The sequence below is a fragment of the Dreissena polymorpha genome, chromosome 13, assembly GCF_020536995.1.
Source record: "Dreissena polymorpha isolate Duluth1 chromosome 13, UMN_Dpol_1.0, whole genome shotgun sequence".
Classification (NCBI taxonomy): Eukaryota; Metazoa; Mollusca; class Bivalvia; order Myida; family Dreissenidae; genus Dreissena; species Dreissena polymorpha.
In genome coordinates, this window is record NC_068367.1 from 36,109,434 (window position 1) to 36,129,614 (window position 20,181).

Here is a 20,181-nt window from a genome sequence, read left to right on the forward strand (position 1 = left end):
TTCCTCTGTTTTCGCAGCAGACAGTTTTATTAATAGAAAGCTCACATGTGTTTTATCTTTGTCCTTAATTTCGGTAAGGTCTCGTTTTATACAAGAGTCACCCTCTTCCACTTTCTCCAGCAAACATTTCGTGCAAAGAAACTTTTCATGGGATAAACACACTGATGTTGCGACTTTAGAATGAAGTTGGCACACTGGTAAAGTCATTTTTCGTATCTATCTTACACTTGTTTTCACTGTATTTCATAGTTTGAAAGTGTCGGTAGATAAAGCACTATACACATACAGAGGTTGTTAAATAGCGTTCGATTTATTCACATCCACTTTATTTATCTTAATACCGATCTACCGGTATTTGTATAGAAATGGATATTTGATTTTGTTTTCTGCTATCATCTTATGCATTTGTCGGGATTCATGTTTTCACTGTACATCATAGATTTACAGCGAAGTTTAATATCGTTTAATTTATAGGCATCGACGTTCTTTTATCTTAATACTGACCTATTTGAATAGAATTTGATATATGATTTGGATTTATGTTATCTTACGCATTGCTAGTTGCTAGGTTCAAGTATTTTCTTACTTCCTTGTAATCTGTATCATCATGCCAATAATTAATGTATGTTTCGTATATTTCCAAGTTGTAAAGTGGTAAAAGAATTTATCGTATTCATAAAAAAGCATCCTTTTTATTTTTGCAAGGTAGCAAGCCTACTCTGATGTCCACGTACTAGATATTCATAGGAGTTGTATCGATAGGGACTTGTGATTATGTTTTTGTCTCTTAAAGTTAGATTTTGCTGTAAGAATTCTGTTTAAGAACAGTATTGCATTTTTACTTGTATTGTATCGTTAATGATTCGAAACGAAGTTCACTTGATTAGCCACAATTGGTGCGCTATCGTGATGTTTGGACGTATAAACAATGGATTGTGAGACGAAAGGGTATTTAGGGTGCATATTACAAATACAGTCTTGTTTTCCAATGGTCTACTCTCACAGAATGCACAAGCTGTCTTTTGCCGGCAACTGGGTCCAACGTCTGCAGAACAGAACGCGAATCATGAGACAATATCCATAAGTGTCTGCCGTGTATTTTGTATAAACTATTGTTGAGTTTTGTGTCGGGTTACTTGTATGAATATCTTTCATGTTTGATGAATCAGGTTCCACCTTGCTAAAAGAATATAATTCAAACAAATTAGTAAAATGCCAAATAACCCTCGCCGTCATCTCTTTGACCTTCAAGTAATGCCCTTGACCTTGAGTTGTTCTGACTGTCGCGTGCCTTTTGCACATCGTTTCAATGTTTGAGCAACAGTCTGACCTGTCTTTAAGGACCACAAATGGTTGGTCTCAAAAGCGGTATCTTAATACAGTCGGCATCTTAATGCAGGTTGACTAGCTTACGCAACTGGTCTCTTGTTGTGCTTGTATGTGTGTGGGGGCAAGTTTGAATGACATCCTTTAAAAGTACATAATTTATAAAATTCGGGCAAACACATGCATTTTTCCTCTGTTACTTTGACAATGATTTTCTGTATCTCCACTGTAACTTAATATATTTTGCACGTAGTATCATATGAAGGCCTAAATCGTTGACCTTCCTCGAGCCGGCGTGAATGATCCATGTTTTCCGAACATACGCTAATGATTATATGAGATACAAAGCGGGCAAGACAATTTTAAGGAAAAAATAATCTCATCCCTCCAGCAGATGGAGATAGTATGGTTGTTTCAAGTAAATCTCAGGCTAAACAAACTCGCTTATATAGTGTTTGTCTCCAGTTGGTTTAATCATTTTTGATTTTCGAGTGTCGCGTCGGATCACTCCCAGAATTAAGTTCGCATTGTGCCAATTATGCCGCCTATCGCGTTTGTCGAAAGAAAGCTTATGTACGCACAAATTATCACTGCATTATCCCGTGAAATAAAAATTCACAGAAATGTCGAACATCTGTGTGTACACACCTGCATTAAACAAATTATAAAACGAAACCTTTTCACATATTTTTTCCATAGTTGATTGCAGATGGATCTTGTTAACAACACACAATAATCAGTTCCACACTCGGAACTGTGACAGAGTATAATGCTGGTGCATTGGATTGGAGTGTGACGTTAGTCCGAACTGTCAAACATTTTTAGGCTAATATTTAGTTGTTTGTAGCCCAATCAAAGATGTCGGCGCCCATGGTCAATTCATGTGTAAACAGCATGAAGTCAATTTTGATACATTTTGCGCACGAACACGTAGATTTTAGACTTGCTGTATGTTTCAAGTGTTTCCTAGTTTCGTTATTCATGTTGTTTGTTATGTTAAGTCTATGCGTGTGTGATAAGAACTATAAACCTGCCTCGCTATGATGTAGTAAAAATTCAGATGTAAATTTCGGAGGCTGGCATTACCTCTGTGCAAACCATGTTTCCATACGGCATACCTAAGCGATTATATGAATTGAGAATTGAAGCAATAAGTTGAACGTGTAGTGACAGAATGGATTCTGTTAGCAAATCAAACTTTTTTATAGCCAAAACTATTATTTTTCAAATTTCAGCCGTCACCTTAATGTTATGTTGTCATCCATATACATGTATGCAATCCAAACTGTTTAATGTCATTTTATTAAACTCACATTATCTTTGATGTTAATATGAGAATGAAAAAATAAAAGGTGCTGTACCCAGTGATGTGTTTGCAGTTTAAACATGGTTTCTTGGTTTAGGACTTACTGGTCTAAAATTATATGAGGTCCAGGCCTTTTTTCTGTCTATTTTAGGAAAAAGTACCTAGCATAATTAGGATTTTTCGAGTCGCAAAATCCTCCAAATTTGGAATAATTTTCATCGACAAAAGCATTATTTGGGCAGGGAGTTTTCCAGTCATTTTGGATAAAATTCATATAAATTATGGTTATATATTTTGTAGGTTGTTTACAAAATAAAATTGATATATAGAGTCTAATAATCATAGGTCATAAGACACTTCTTTCTAAAAAAAAAAAAAAAAATTTTTTTTTTTTTAAATTGGGATTTTTTTTTTGAGAATTGGGAAAAAATATGCATATTTGGCATTGGGAATGGGTCCGACTATCGGACCCGTGAGATAGGCAGAAAAAGGCATGAGGTCCAATGCTATATGTGTGAGTCCTACAATTTTCACCAATTTAAATAATAAACATAATATAGAGAATAATAAAACTAGCCAGTAAAGAAAATACAAGTTTCTTCTTCTTGTATATGGAATAATATTGTAACAACTAGTCATAATATGTTTGTTTGAAGTTTGTTGCCAAGCTAAAAGGGTGCACTATGTTCATTTTGTAAGAAATGTCTAACACCTTTTACCACCTGCACAAGGCCACATTTTAAGTGCAGTACATGTCATCGCTGAACTCACTGCTTCACAAAAGTGTTTTTCATGGCAGACTAACAAGTGTAACCAATGTCAGCATAAGTCAGTTTGGCTCCAACTTAGAATTTTAATGTAAGATCGTTCATTCATTGTTGGTGGCTGGCATTAATCGCAACATAGTCAGCATAGTCAGCATAGTCATCTTCATATTTGGAGATTATACCACTAGTTGACTGCATAGTTGTAACGGGTTCTTTCTTCTTTGCTTTATATTGCGGATTTGGTGCAGAGTTTCCTTGTTTAGCTCTTGATCAATTTCATCCATGTATTGTTGGCCAGTAATCTCTAGAACACTTTGATTTGGTTTTAATATTTTTATGCCCCCTTTGGAAGAAAAGGGGGTATATAGTTTTCGCACTGTCCGTCGGTCAGTCTGTCAGTCTTTCACACTTTTCGTGTCCGCTCTCTAATTCAAATAGTTTTCATCCGATCTTTACCAAACTTGGTCAGAAGTTGTATCTAGACAATATCTAGGTCAAGTTCGAATATGGTTCATGCCAGGTCAAAAACAAGGTCACGGGGTTTATTAGTGCATTTCAATAACTTCTATCAAAGCGTTTATTGGGGGCATATATGTCATCCTATGGAGACAGCTCTTGCTTTTGTTCTTTAATCTACTTGAATCACACTCCGAGGCCTTTTTGTTTGTCAAATATTCAAGTGCGGCCTCTTTTCCCTCTCAAATTGAACTTGTTTCATCACTGAAAGCTTCATAGTGAAGCATATTTTCTGTATTGATGGATAAATAATAAGTTTTAATCCAGATTAATGCAGATTAAGTTATCTACAGGGGGAGTGATATAATAATATTATTATTGGATTTTTTTTTTAACTTAAATTTGTTTAATAATTTCAGGAGCTGGCATCAATATTGAAGTTATTCAAAATAACCACATGTTTGCCTGACCAAAATGGTTTTGTAAGTGCATTATTGTATTGTAAGCATGTCTTGTGTTTTGTCTAATTAGGTTTAGAACTCAGCAGCATTAAGTTGCTTAACTTTTTGCAGTAGAAACAAAAACAAATCTTCTGAATGTAACATTATCTCCATCATTCTTCCCAGTAGAAATAACATTAAATGGTTGTCTCTGGTATGTAACGTAATCCTCAGACTTAAAGACACTTAGCAATTAAGCGTTAGATATATATGTATCAAGACATGTAACAATAAGTACTGTGTTATACTATGATGTCTCTAACAATTTATAAAATTCCATCCAAATAATATTTTAACAAATTCCTTCTCAAACAATTTACAAATCACCTTTCCTTGGTAATGAATCTGCAACTTTTTGTCTTAAAACCTGACATAACATAAATTTCACAGCAATCACAAAAGATTATTGTTTAATATCTATGTAGTTCATAGAAGCTCAAAAAAACAAGTACAGTATTGTTTTTTATATATTTAAATAACAATGATACAATTATTATGTACTATATTATCATGTTTATGATAATGTTCAAATGGAAGCAATGTGCATCTTTTCTATTTGCTATCACTTACTGTATAGGTTGTTTTAAAGGCTCTATAAAGGTGAAGATCCGTAATTATTTACCAATTTTTAAATATTTTTTTCATATTTTATTTATAAAGGTTATCAAAAATCAATATATATATATGCTATTGGACATAACAATAAAAAACTAGAAATGGCGCGGCAGAGGCCGACGCGTATCCCCACGCCGAATGTTTGACCTAGGTGTGCCCCAGGGTTGGTAATGGGGCCATGCATAGCTGAGATTGACCGTATTGTCATAAGAGAAGTTCATCATCAATTAGAAGTGAATTGGTGTAGAAATGAAGAAGTTATAGTAAAAGGCAATTTTGGGTGGGTGTGACATACGTGGGCAGGGCGCCCCAGGGTTGGTAATTGTGCCATGCATAGTTGAGATTGACCGTATTGTCATAAGAGAAGTTCAGTATCAATTTGAAGTGAATCGGTGTAGAAATGAAGAAATTATAGTAAAAGGCAATTTTGGGCGAATGTGGTCTATGTGGGCGGGGCCCCAGGGTTGGTAATGGGGCCATGCATAGTTGAGATTGACCGTATTGTCATAAGAGTCTCAGGTTCAGTATCAATTTGAAGTGAATCGGTGTAGAAATGAAGAAATTATAAGCTCAGTTGAATTATCCGAAGGGATATTAAAAAATTTTATAACTCTCTGATTATACTCCTTTAATTGACGTTTCGGCATAATGCCTTTATCAAAACATTGGAAATTATATGTTAACTACATTTTTACGTCTTTTGACTGCACAATTTAAATAACAAAGAAAAATGTTTTTAAACGTCAAATGACGTTGTACATGATGACGTTATAAATGGCGTTATATAAAATGGCGCCAAAAAAATGTAAAAATTCGCCAAAAATGAAATGACGTTAAACACTTACATATTGTATCTTAATCCTATGTTAAATGTGTGCTTTATATATTTAATAAATTGATATTTTACAATAAAATAATCATCATCATATGTAATTATAATCTACCTTAACTTATTATCATAAATTAAATAGGGTAAACTTATTTAATGACTCTTATTATTTCAATCCATATCTATGTATAATATTCAAATGATATTTGATTAAATAATCATCTATACTTGCTATTCTATATATCATATACACATTATGGACAAGATAAATTGCATAAAGTACTATTAGTTTTACATCCATTTATGTTGATGATTAATATCAAATGTTTTTCACATATATTTTTTACAAGATAGTTTCCCGTAGCAGGACATCAAGTTGATTTTTTGTATTTAGTCCATTTGGTGATTGCGTTTGAAACTTCTTTATAAATTCCAATTCTTTAATAAGTCTGTAATAATGGGAACTGTCTCTTATTTGTGTTAACACTGATACACCCATATCCTGCACTCTGTGGCCTGCACCATTGAAATGTTCTGAGATTGGTTTCTCTCTTCGTAGTCGCACGTCAGCCTCGTGTTCTTTGGCACGTTCCTTTAATGATCTGCTCGTCTCTCCGACGTATACCATCTTTTGGCATTTAATACAAAATATACCGTACACCAAGTTATAAATGTTACAGTTCTGTTTTATTGCTTCGTTTGGAATGTCACTTTTTGGGTTGTTATGAAAACCTCTTGTCAACATTTTACAGACTATACAATTAGTCTTACACGATTGTGGTATTAGTTGAAAACGTTTGTTTATTTCTTTGTTTGTTTTTCCATGAACTAAAATGTCACCGATATTCCTATCTCGTCTGTATGCAACTATTGGTACGTCTGGGAATATATTTTTCATTCTGTCTGATTTATATAGTTTGTCTGTATGTTTTCGAATTATTGAGTGGATATTTGGAAGGTTGTTTGAATAAGTTATAGCTAGTGGTACTCTCTTGTTGGCTGTTTTATTTGTTTCTTTCTTCTTAAGTAAGTCTTTCCTATTTAAATTATCAACTCGGGATAGCTCATGGTTTACAAATTTATTTGGATATCCTCTTTTTTGTAGATTCTGTTTTAGTTCTTTTTTACGATGTCTGTATTTGTTTTCGTCAGAACATATTCTTTTTAAACGTATTCCTAATCCATAGGGTATTGCTTTCTTCACATTTGTTGGATGGTCTGAGTCATATTGGACATATTGATGTTTATCAGTTGGCTTTGAGTATAAATCAGTTGTTATTTTATTATCTTCTAGTTGAATTTTGTGTCTAAGAAATCTATCTGTGCTGTGTTCCATCTTAATTCTACTTTGATGTTTTCATGTATTTTGTTAGCATAGTCGAAAAATTTCATGAGTTCGTCAATTCCATGTGTCCATAGTCCAAACCCATCATCTATGAAACGTTTATAGAATATTGGTTGTTTATTGTATTCAGATAATTGTTCATCCCATTTTCTCATGTAACAACAGGCATAATTTCTCCCAAGTTTCGATCCAATAGCTACTCCCTCTTTTTGTCTGTATTCTTGTCCACAAAATTCGATCACATTATTTTCTAAAACAGTTTCAATCATTTCAATCACCGCTTCAGTGTTGATGGTCTTAGTACAGCGTTCATTTAAAGCTTGTTTGCACGCCTCTAGGCCCTCTTTCTTTGGAATCGATGGGTATAACTTGACAACATCAAAACAGTATAAGATAATTCCTTCTGGTAATGGTGTAGTTATTTCCCTCTCTATAGCGTTTAAAAATGCTGTGGTGTCTCTTATATAGCTTGGTGTTTCTATAACATAGGTTTCTAGCTCCTTTTCTGCTACCTCTGCCATTCTTTCAGTACTTGTTCCAATGCCATTTACGATTGTTCTATACGGGTTGCCTTTTTTATGTATTTTTGGATTTCCTTTAAGTTTCCCTCTTGATGGATATTTTGGTATCAAGTATTGTTGTAATTTCTTTGAGATAATGCCGTTTTTAAATAGTTTATTTGCTAGTTGCTTCACCTTTGTGTTTGCATTGTCAAGTCCATTCCCATTAGTTTTTTCATATGATGTGCTGTCATTAAGTTCATTCCGGAGTTTTTCTACATATTCATTTGCGTCTGTTATCACTATTCCAGAACCTTTGTCTGCAGGCCTTATTATTATACTGGAATCATTTAGTAACGTGTGCAATGCTTGTTTTTCTTGTCTTGTGATATTTGACTGTCCATTTTCTTTTATGCCATTTAGAATATCATTACTTTATGCAATTTAGAATATCATTACTTTATGCAATTTATCTTGTCCATAATGTGTATATGATATATAGAATAGCAAGTATATATGATTATTTAATCAAATATCATTTGAATATTATACATAGATATGGATTGAAATAATAAGAGTCATTAAATAAGTTTACCCTATTTAATTTATGATAATAAGTTAAGGTAGATTATAATTACATATGATGATGATTATTTTATTGTAAAATATCAATTTATTAAATATATAAAGCACACATTTAACATAGGATTATATAAGATACAATATGTAAGTGTTTAACGTCATTTCATTTTTGGCGAATTTTTACATTTTTTTGGCGCCATTTTATATAACGCCATTTATGACGTCATCATGTACAACGTCATTTGACGTTTAAAAACATTTTTCTTTGTTATTTAAATTGTGCAGTCAAAAGACGTAAAAATGTAGTTAACATATAATTTCCAATGTTTTGATAAAGGCATTATGCCGAAACGTCAATTAAAGGAGTATAATCAGAGAGAAGAAATTATAGTAAAAGGCAATTTTGGGTGGGTGTGGTCTATGTGGGCGGGGCGCCCCAGGGTTGGTAATGGGGCCATGCATAGTTGAGATTGACTGTATTGTCATAAGAGAAGTTCAATATCAATTTGAAGTGAATCGGTGTAGAAATGAAGAAATTATAGTAAAGGCAATTTTGGGTGGGTGTGGTCTATGTGGGCGGGGCCCCAGGGTTGGTAATGGGGCCATGCATAGTTGAGATTGACCCTAATGTCATAAGAGAAGTTCAGTATCAATTTGAAGTGAATCCGTGTAGAAATGAAAAAATTATAGTAAATGGAATTTTTTGGTGGGTGTGGCCTATGTGGGCGGGCGCCCCAGGGTTGGGATTGGGGCCATGCATAGTTGAGATTGACCCTAATGTCATAACAAAAGTTCAGTATCAATTTGAAGTGAATCCGTGTAGAAATGAAAAAATTATAGTAAATGGAAATTTTTGGTGGGTGTGGCCTATGTGGGCGGGGCGCCCCAGGGTTGGGAATGGGGCCATGCATGGTTGAGATTGACCGTATTGTCATAAGAGAGGTCCAGTATCAATTTGAAGTGAATCGGTGTAGAAATAAAGAAGTAAATGTAAAATAACCTAAAAAAATGAGTGATAATTTCTGACGCGGCCCCACCCCAACCGCTATAACTTTTGACCCAGGGGTCAGATCAAAATTCCAAATAGTGCAGGGTCGCACATATGCTCATAGCTACCATGTGTGTAAGTTTCAAGGTTCTAGTGCTTTTAGTGTAGGAGGAGATAGTGGCCAAGACGGACAGACAGACAGACAGACGGACGGACGGAAGGCGGAGATAACCACAATATCCCCACCTTTTTTTCAAAAAGCGTGGGGATAATGAGCAATACAACTTGTTTTGAGCTCAAAATAAAGTGTCCTCCAAGTCAATTGTGTTTACAAACAATCAGTTTATTTACATTGCTGTTACTCGGAAAAGAGAAAGTGAAAGTGACTCAGGTCACCAAAAATATAACGATGATTTTTAACGTTTTCCGGTATCACCCACAAAGTAGGTCTCTTCTAAATGGTTAAAACGTTTGTAGTGATCTTATAAGTTACTTTCTGCTGGTTAAAAGTTGTTTAAAATAGAATTAAAATTAAATTTTCTTTCGGCTAATTTTAGCATATGTCACCGCTCTGAGTCTACACATCACGTTAGTTGCAAAAATGTAAACATTTCTTCCATTTATTAAACGGGTTTATCTTCCATAATTCTTGACAACGTTGTACCTAAGCTGTTTTATTAGCAGTTTTTATGCAAGAGTAACTGAAATCCGGTAAAAATCAGACCAGTTGATATGCATAATAATTGGATTTGTCACCTTTATAGTGCCTTTAATCTTGTATTTATAATATTACCCTTGTTCTGGGAAAACTGGGCTTAATGCATGTGCTTAAAGTGTTTTCTGCACAGTGTAATCATGGACTTTACTTTCCTCTTTTTTGAAATTGTATGTTTAACCCTTTGCATGCTGGGAAATTTGTCGTCTGCTAAAATGTCATCTGCTGTATTTCTAAAATTAGCATTTTGTTCGATTTTTTTTCAAAGAATACTATCAGAATAGCAAACAGTTTGGATCCAGATGAGACGCCATGTTCTGTGGTGTCTCATCTGGATCTAAACTGTTTGCAAAGGCCTTCAAAATCCGGTTCCAGCGCTCAAAGGGTTATATGAAGTCTCTTTTATACCAAAATCGAGCAAACTGCGCAGGCTAATCTAGGATGACACTATAGGCACATGTCTTAATCCCAGTTCTCCCCGAACCCAACTCATATAATTCTTATACATCTTCAGTCACCATTCTTGAAACTAGACTTGCCATCACTTGACTGTGCACAACAGATTGCAAGCCGGGCTGTGCTGATCAAGTGAGTTTTATAAATGTTTTTGATGCCTCCTTTGAGCGGTAGGCAATACGCCTTGCACATGTCTCTCCATCTTTGGGTATGTACGTACATTCTTGTGTTTTGTGTTCCTCGTTAGAACTTGGTTGAGTGTGCTCAATTTACTGTCTCGGCTATTTTTAAAAGGCCGTAAAATAAACCCGATCCAGAAGCAAACAGACCTGACCCCAAACCGAAATTGTAAAAAAAAAATATAAAAAAATTAATAAATAAGTGTCTTTAGATTATTATATCTCAATTTTATTTCATAAACATCTTACAAAGTATATAACTATGATTTATATGATTTTGTTCTGATGTGTCAATATTTGTTGATAAAAAAATTCCCTATTTGGTCCATTTTGTTGAGAAATAATTCCCAAATTTTCCATTTTATCGATTTTCAAAATCCCAATTTGACCAGACTCCTTTTCTCAAAATAGAAAAAAAACACTGAGTGCTCAGCATTGTCAGTTGGATGACCCTAATGTTTAGATGATATTTAAGAAAGACCTGTTGGCTAACACAAATTTTGACTAATTTGTGGCCCTTTGTTTTTTTGTCTACTGTATAAGATGTAGTTTTGGGGGGCATCTGATATATGGCACAAGTTTTATTCTTACCATGTTTTTCTGTAAATCAGTTAAGGTATAATAGTCGTGTTGCTCAAAAAGCCAATTGAATTTACCTGTTCACAGACCTGTTTGTATAGGCACTGCATAGATATTATTATGAGAAAAACTAAGTTGAACAAACGAAAAACAACAACCAATCTAACTTCTCTAAATTTATCCTGAGACTTCTGTATCAAAAGGTAAATGTTCAAACCATCAGGACTTTCCCACATTCGTAAGTTATGTATGTGAGCAATTAATATGCTTTTCTTCATTTTTTGAGACTAATTCAAAAACACTCAAAATTACACAATTACAAATGCTTTATGATATTATCAATTTCAATTGAATTGAAATGGTTTTAAAAAGCTATTTTAGCATTTTCCCACTCAGAGGCAAAGAGAAAATGGCTATGTGCAAACAGCATAAAACATTTGCAAACATCATAAAACATGTGCAAACATCATAAAACAAGAGCAGCCTTCGAGATATAACTCGCAGTCTGTTCAGGTTTTATGCTTTTTGCTGATCATCAGTATCAGTATCTGAGGTTTGAAAATGAAGCCTTTTAAACTTGAATCTAGAAAGAAAGGTCTTTCATTAAATATATCTTTCTAAGGGATTACAAACATTTCAAAATATGTATCTAATTTTAAGTGGTACAGGGTTAAAGCCACACACCTTGAAATGAAATGCATGTTAATCAATACATATACCCGGTAGATGCAATTTGAAAGTGTGCAAAATTGCCATTAAATCTTTAGCCTAGTTAGCGAGTAATTTATTCTTTTTTATCCCCACGCTTTTTGAAAAAAAGGTGGGGATATTGTGGTTATCTCCGCCGTCCGTCCGTCCGTCTGTCCGTCCGTCCGTCCGTCCTGGCCACTATCTCCTCCTACACTAAAAGCACTAGAACCTTGAAACTTACACACATGGTAGCTATGAGCATATGTGCGACCCTGCACTATTTGGAATTTTGATCTGACCCCTGGGTCAAAAGTTATAGCAGTTGGGGTGGGGCCGCGTCAGAAATTATCACTCATTTTTTTAGGTTATTTTACATTTACTTCTTTATTTCTACACCGATTCACTTCAAATTGATACTGGACCTCTCTTATGACATTAGGGTCAATCTCAACCATGCATGGCCCCATTCCCAACCCTGGGGCGCCCCGCCCACATAGGCCACACCCACCAAAAATTTCCATTTACTATAATTTTTTCATTTCTACACGGATTCACTTCAAATTGATACTGAACTTCTCTTATGACATTAGGGTCAATCTCAACTATGCATGGCCCCATAACCAACCCTGGGGCCCCGCCCACATAGACCACACCCACCAAAAATTGCCTTTACTATAATTTCTTCATTTCTACACCGATTCACTTCAAATTGATATTGAACTTCTCTTATGACAATACAGTCAATCTCAACTATGCATGGCCCCATTACCAACCCTGGGGCGCCCCGCCCACATAGACCACACCCACCCAAAATTGCCTTTTACTATAATTTCTTCATTTCTACACCGATTCACTTCAAATTGATACTGAACCTCTCTTATGACAATACGGTCAATCTCAACTATGCATGGCCCCATTACCAACCCTGGGGCCCCGCCAACATAGACCACACCCACCCAAAATTGCCTTTTACTATAATTTCTTCTTTTCTACACCGATTCTGACTTCAAATTGATACTGAACTTCTCTTATGACAATATGGTCAATCTCAGCTATGCATGGCCCCATTACCAACCCTGGGGCACACCTAGGTCAAACATTCGGCGTGGGGATACGCGTCGGCCTCTGCCGCGCCATTTCTAGTTTAAATTTTAAAACCAAAAGTAGGATTTCTATAGGGATACATCCATTTTATTTTATTATTTTAAAGTTTTAAAGTGCAAAAAAGACGGATTTCCACCTTGTAACCACCCGATATGTTCTGCTTGGCATAGATAAAATTAAATCTATAGCCTAGTTATCAAGTAATTTATTATTTTTCAAACAGTACCCCTTTTATAACCGAAAGTAGGATTTGTAGACGTATACGTTCATTTCGACAAACGCGATTATTTATAAGATTTAAAGCGCAAAAAATAAGGATTTCTACCTTGTAACCACCAGATATATTCTAATTGGCATAGATAAAATATGTTTCTTATTTATACTTAAATTTACTATGCCATGTATTTCATTTCAAGGTGTGTGGCTTTAAGCTATTGCTGTATGCTATGAAAACACATGTGTTTGTCGCTGTTGTTTCAGATCAGTCTATGAGCTCTGGGCGCAAGGCAAAACACACAAAGAGTTAAATGAATCTCTCTCAAAGTTGCCAGCAAAATTTCTAGTATGTAAATGGAAACAAATGTTTATAACAAAATTTAGTTTCTCAGTTAGTTTGGTTAAGGAAGAATATTAAATATTTTATAACTGTTGGATTTATAGCTCGGGCATAATGAGACACCCTTCAAGCAAATATTTGTGTTGCTTCAATTTTCTTATTTTAAATGAACCTGTTGCCACACATGATTTACACTATCTTTATGCTGTTGTTGTTAATTAAGTTGTTCATCCAGTCATTTAACCCATATTGCTCTTTCATATTCTTTATCACAATTATTAAGCATTGAAGTGGTTGTTTCTTTAAAGCTTTACAAGATATAATAAAATGGCGTATGAATAAAAAAAATAGTTAAAGATGTTCTTTATAAATTACCGTCAAATGAATGATGTTGATTGATGTGCCATATTTGAGAAAACTTTTCATGAAAAATCTAAATGTTATATTTAATTCAGCATTATGTGTTTATTAATACCAGCAATTGCGTATCTGGTACGTGTAATAGAATTACAAGTTTACAGTTACTGTATTAATTGTTATTATATCTTTATTTCAGGATCCTTATATAACATCAGGTGATACTTACAAGTTTCAAGTTACGAGCTTCAACAAGAAAATTCCACCCAAAAGAAAACTTGAGATTATAGAGGTACCAATAATTTCATACTACAAACATAGTAGAGGACCACGATATGAAATGCCATATACCAAACTTCTGGGCCTTGCAGTTTTAAAAGGAATTTGTTAGCTCAGTTTTTAATATAGTAATAAAGTTGTCCTATTGTGTGGCCAATTTTATGTCAGGGGATGGATTGGAACAAAAATTGGTATAAAATTGCACTAAAACTACATGTAAGTTGTAATCAGGTTGATACTACCTCCAATATACCAATTTTGATAAAGCTGTAACGCTGACATGTTAATAAATTGATAAATTCCTGTATTCATAGAATTAAATTAAGTATTTTCATTCTTAGAACAGTTAATGCAAATTTGTTTACTTTGCTTTTTGCATCAAGGTACTTAGATCTACAGATCATCATATAAACAAAACCTTGCAGCAGTGTCTCTGTTAAAAAAAATTAAGCCGTTTAAACCTTTTATGCTCTAAAGCAAGGTGAAAATGGCAATAAGCAACCAGCATAAAACCAGAACAGCCTGCCAGTCTGTTCATGTTTGATGCTGTTTGCTGCTCATCAGTATTAGTTGTTAGACATGAAGCCTTTAAAACTTGAATATATTAAGAAAGGTATTAAATGTTATTTAATTTTCCAAGGGACTACAAACGCGTCAAAGTGCGTATCTCAGTTGTAAAGTGTAAAACAAGTGTGTGGGTAACTTTAATTGCCAGAATCTTCCACATGAGGTTTTGGCATTTGAGGGTAGAGTAGATTTGAAGAACCACCAACATGCGTATCACATTATTGAGGATTATGGGTCCAACATGGGCAAGCCGACAAAGGAACCAGAGCAAGTCTTCTTTGCTAAATGGGTAACTTGAATTTTACTTTAAACCTATTTATTTAGATTAAACCTAATTATTTAAAGTGATTAGCTTACAAGCTTAAGGCTTTTTGAAAAGTTCTTAAGTCTGTATCCTGGGTAGAACCAGCACTTTGTGTCTTTGGAGGAGATCTTTAGAATGCTGTCAATGTGGTGATTGAACCCATAACCACGGGGTCGCTAGGCAGGCACTATACCCACTACACCACAGCAACCTACTAACGTAAGCTTAAGGGTGCTTAAGGGTGAACTATGAGAAAGGACTGCTTTCTAGAGAGTAAAACATTATTGGATATCTCATTGTTTGTAAAAAAACAATATTTTACTTCTGGTGAAAAGTTGTTTGTTCCTATTTCTTAACACTCATGTATAAAATATAGATGAACTGGTCAAATTTGTGTATTATGCAAAATGGCTTACCTTCTCTTTGGTGTGCGCATCTTTCCAAAGGGCATTTATCTTTTAGGGAAGCTAAGGGAGCTTTAAAAAAAAATTTGCTTTGAAGTTAACAATTGAAACTAAGATACGTACATTTATCTATATGCATTTTATAAAGATTGTCCATATTTGAAAATTAATATCTGTAAGATGTTTTAGTGTTAACTCAGTTGGTAGAGAGCTGGACATCAAATCTGGGGAGTGGTTAAATCACCGGCCCTGCCACAAAACTTGTGTGGCGATTGGTCATGAAAAAGTGGTGTTTTAGTTCCAATTTTGGTCCAGTGGGGCAACTCATTCCCAATCGAAATAAGTGTATATTTTTCCCAAATGGGACCTAAAAATTCCCAATTTAATGTTTCCAAAAAAGAATATATTTTTAAATAAGTATAAACATGTCATTCATCTCCAAATCCAGCTCTATAAGTTGAACCTTAGAAAATATTATATTGAAGTCACTTTTTTTATCAACTTAAAAATATTTATCAGCATAAAATCAACGACATCAATTTTCCAATTTTAGTCAAAAGGACCCGATATTTCCCAATCGAAAGGGCCCCAGCCACATTCCCAAAATGGTGAAAAAAACACTGTGAAATCAGTTAAATGGCCATTGTCCTCCGGCTGTGAAATCATTTAACCCTTTGCATGCTAGGAAATTGTCATCTGCAGAATTTCTAAAATTAGCATTTTCTTTGATTTTTTTTCAAAGAATACTATCAGAATAGCAAACAGTTTGGATCCAGATGAGACGCCACGTTCTGTGGCGTCTCATCTAGATCCAAACTGTTTGCAAAGGCCTTCAAAATTCGGTTCCCGCACTGAAAGGGTTAAATAGCCATTGTCCTCCGGCATCTGATTCAATTAGGTACTGCAGATACACGATCCAACATCAGATAATGTAACTTATTCAAAAATGACTGCCATTATTTGACAGAAATGCTGCTTAAAATGGGGACAAATCCAAAAACAAAAAAAAAACATTCAATGTTTATTTAAGCACAACCAAGACAGTTCTGACCCTTATTTACATGTATAGACATAATCCCTTAAATATTATTGTTGGCTGTAATTGTTTGAATACCACCCAGTAAACATAATATTCTTTTAAATGATTGTAGATTGCAGATGGGCAAAGAGACAAAATAAATGAATTTCATCTGCAGAAAAGACATTTTATAGGTAAACGTCTCAAACTTAAAATATTAAAATAACGACACTTTTTATCATATAATGGTTATTGTACATGTACATAGATTATTTACATAAGAAGAATTGATGTTGAACTTCATTGTTTGCCAAAATTTAAGAGAACACCATTGTATAGGTAAAGCTTACAAACTAACAATCATAAAATGACAGCACTTTCTTTAGCCATGCTATGTTCAATGAAGACAGATCATGGACATCAGGAGAATTGAGGTTTAACTTAATTGCCGCTCAATTTTTAGCTCGGCTGTTTTCGGAGAAACCCGAGGTATTGTCATAGCCAGCTTGCCGGCGTAGTGCTAAAACCTTAACATTGGCTCTAAAATCAAAGTTCTTCCACCTACAACTTAGAAACTTCATATGTAGATGCACCCTGATGAGTTCTACAGGCCACACACATTTTTGGGTCACTAAGTCAAAGGTAAAGGTCACTGTGACCTCTAAAAAAAAAAATATGACAAGCTTTCATTGATCTCTTGAAGATATGTGTGGTTTCTCTCAACCACCAAATCTTGTAGTTTTTTTGTGGTTTCTCTCAACCACCAAATCTTGTAGTTTTTTGTGGTTTCTCTCAACCACCAAATCTTGTAGTTTTTTGTGGTTTCTCTCAACCACCAAATCTTGTAGATTTTTGTGGTTTCTCTCAACCATTGAATCAAACTACCAACTTACATTCACGCGGAAAGTTTCATATCAGACATTATTATTAAAACTACCAATTTATGATCAACAAAAAAGATTTGTATGAATCCACTAAATTTCCATGTCATCGAAAATAAGTGAATATACAGTATCTTTTGATTTCAGCCAACACTAGTATGGATGCTGCTCTCTCTATGATAATGGCGAACCTGGCTAAGGTGGGGCCAAACATGGTGGTATTGGACCCTTTTGTTGGATCAGGTGAGACAAAGAAACGTTCCGATTGCGGACATAATAATTATTGTAGAAGTATTTCTGTAAATTGATGATTATTATTGTTTCTCAAGTCTAATATCTGGTTTGTAAATAAAGTATTTTTTGACAGGAAAGAAAGTATTTTTTGAAATGGTATAAGCCTATTTTCGATATCTACTATTCGAATAATATAAAACAATATCCCTCCGCTTCAGCAGTGGGGGGGGGGAATAAATATAATTTTAAAAAATACTCAAAATTAACGAATATTTTGCTTCAGCCATTCTCGCGTTCGCTAGTTAATGTCTGGATATCGAAGCCTGAAATTCACATGGTATATATTGTGACACAAAAACTTTTTAAAAAGCATTTTTTATCGCATTAAATCAATGTTACCTGACCACATCTAGCGTTAACATTTTGGCTATTGCTTGCTATAAGGAACATGTATTGTGTATGTGTTCCATTTATTTTTGAGAAATATTTCACAAAATACTAGTATTTGTTGATTGTGAGTGTATGAAAATTATTCTGCCATGTTTGAAGATAATTTAATTTTCAGGATATTTGTACAAATTGTATATGTTTATTAAATAACATCGTAGGAACATATCAAGAATATTTGATTATCGTGACTGCTGGTACAGTAAATACCATTGTCAAATTTTGCTGTCAGAAGTTCTCTGTCATTTAAAGTTATGAGCAACCAACCTTCTGCCTAACGTAAGTTCTCTTAGATGTAACAGTTAACGAAGCCTGGAAAAGAACAAACAGTTGACTTAATAATTGTAAATACACCAAAAGCAAACACTGAAATTGTTAATCAATCCACAATTTCATTTGTTGAATGAAAGACTTTTGACGTAGAGCCAATGAGATGGCTCATTGATCATTTATGAAAACAAAGTTTTGCTGGTCTCATCTCCCATGGTCAATACAGCTTAAGTAATTTTTAATGGTCATCTATGATTTCAATATCAGAAAATAGTATTTCTTGACATAGAATAAAAAATAACTCGAATTTCTACACGTTAAGCAATTAGTGTAAATGTGATTAAACTCAGAAATATAGGAATAAAGAAAGATTAAATTTAGATAGAGTTAAAAGAGACCTTTTCACAGATTTTGGCATGTTACAAAGTTTGTCAGAAAATGCTTTAATTTTGATAAACATTGGAACTAAATAGCTCCAGTAAAAGACAAGATTAAAATTAAAGAAAGAAAAAAAAAGTTAACTGCAACTGGGCTCGAACCACTGACCATTGGAATACAATTCTAGCACTTAAATCACTTGGCCATCCTTGCTCTTAAAGTGAGTCATGGATTTTGAATGTTATATAAGCAATCCTCGTAATGTAACAAAATATAACAATGACAACAGAACTCTCCAAATTATTCAATCGTTTGTTGTTTGTAACGTTTGATAATTTCCAGGTTATTAAATCATTAAAAGATCATATAATGGATATTTTAGGGAAGAGTAAATGTTCAGTATCACTGTTAGCTCTCAAATGTCATAACTTCAACAAAAGTTTGCACATCTGAAACATTTTTTTATGTCCCCCACTATAGTAGTGGGGGACATATTGTTTTTGCCCTGTCTGTCTGTTGGTCTGTCTGTTGGTCTGTTTGCGCCAACTTTAACATTTTGCAATAACTTTTGCTATATTGAAGATAGCAACTTCATATTTGGCATGCATGTGTATCTTATAAAGCTGCACATTTTGAGTGGTGAAAGGTCAAGATCAAGGTCATCCTTCAAGGTCATAGGTCAAATATATGTGGCCAAAATCGCTCATTTTATGAATACTTTTGCAATATTGAAGATAGCAACTTGATATTTGGCATGCATGTGTATCTTATGAAGCTGCACATTTTGAGTGTTGAAAGGTCAAGGTCAAGGTCATCCTTCAAGGTCAGAGGACAAATATATGTGGCCAAAATCGCTTATTTTATGAATACTTTTGCAATATTGAAGATAGCAACTTGATATTTGGCATGCATGTGTATCTCATGGAGCTGCACATTTTGAGTGGTGAAAGGTCAAGGTCATCCTTCAAGGTCAGAGGTCAAATATATGTGGCCCAAATCGCTTATTTTATGAATACTTTTGCAATATTGAAGATAGCAACTTGATATTTGGCATGCATGTGTATATTATGGAGCTGCACATTTTGAGTGGTGAAAGGTCAAGGTCATCCTTCACAAGGTCAAGGTCATCCTTCACAAGGTCAAGGTCATATATAGGGGGACATTGTGTTTCACAAACACATCTTGTTTTCAATTTTGTCATTTCACCAAAATGTAAAAAGGTCCCTTTAAATTGATTTGTCACGTTTTTCTACAAATTTTGAATTTAAAAGACCAAACATCTTTCCAGGCAGCCTTCTGGTGTCAGCAGCTGCCAAGGGGGCCTATGTGATGGGTACAGACATTGACTATCTGCTGCTACATGCAAAGTGTAAGTGTCCAAGCAAATGTGTATAGTGGGGCATTGTCCTGGGAAAACTGGGCTTAATGCATGTGAGTATAGTGTTGTCCCAGATAAGTCTGCACAGTTGCAATTTTTTTATGTTTTGATAGCTGTCTTTCTTTATTGTTTTCTTTTTGGTTTGATAGCCGTCTTTCTTTATGGTTTTCT

General features: G+C 34.4%; 1 protein-coding gene across 1 annotated transcript in view; it reads left to right on the top strand.

Annotated features, from left to right (window-relative positions):
• The first annotated feature begins 2,178 nt into the window (after window positions 1-2,178).
• Window positions 2,179-20,181, top strand: part of LOC127856633 (tRNA (guanine(10)-N2)-methyltransferase homolog) — a 36,483-nt gene continuing 18,480 nt past the window's right edge. Inside the window, exons 1-9 of the mRNA XM_052392952.1 lie at window positions 2,179-2,274; window positions 4,275-4,337; window positions 10,444-10,517; window positions 13,418-13,499; window positions 14,050-14,142; window positions 14,845-14,985; window positions 16,556-16,616; window positions 17,451-17,546; window positions 19,921-20,001. Of these exons, the coding sequence (XP_052248912.1) occupies window positions 2,185-2,274; window positions 4,275-4,337; window positions 10,444-10,517; window positions 13,418-13,499; window positions 14,050-14,142; window positions 14,845-14,985; window positions 16,556-16,616; window positions 17,451-17,546; window positions 19,921-20,001 (781 nt within the window). The 5' untranslated portion in view covers window positions 2,179-2,184. The remainder of the gene's footprint in view (window positions 2,275-4,274; window positions 4,338-10,443; window positions 10,518-13,417; window positions 13,500-14,049; window positions 14,143-14,844; window positions 14,986-16,555; window positions 16,617-17,450; window positions 17,547-19,920; window positions 20,002-20,181) is intronic.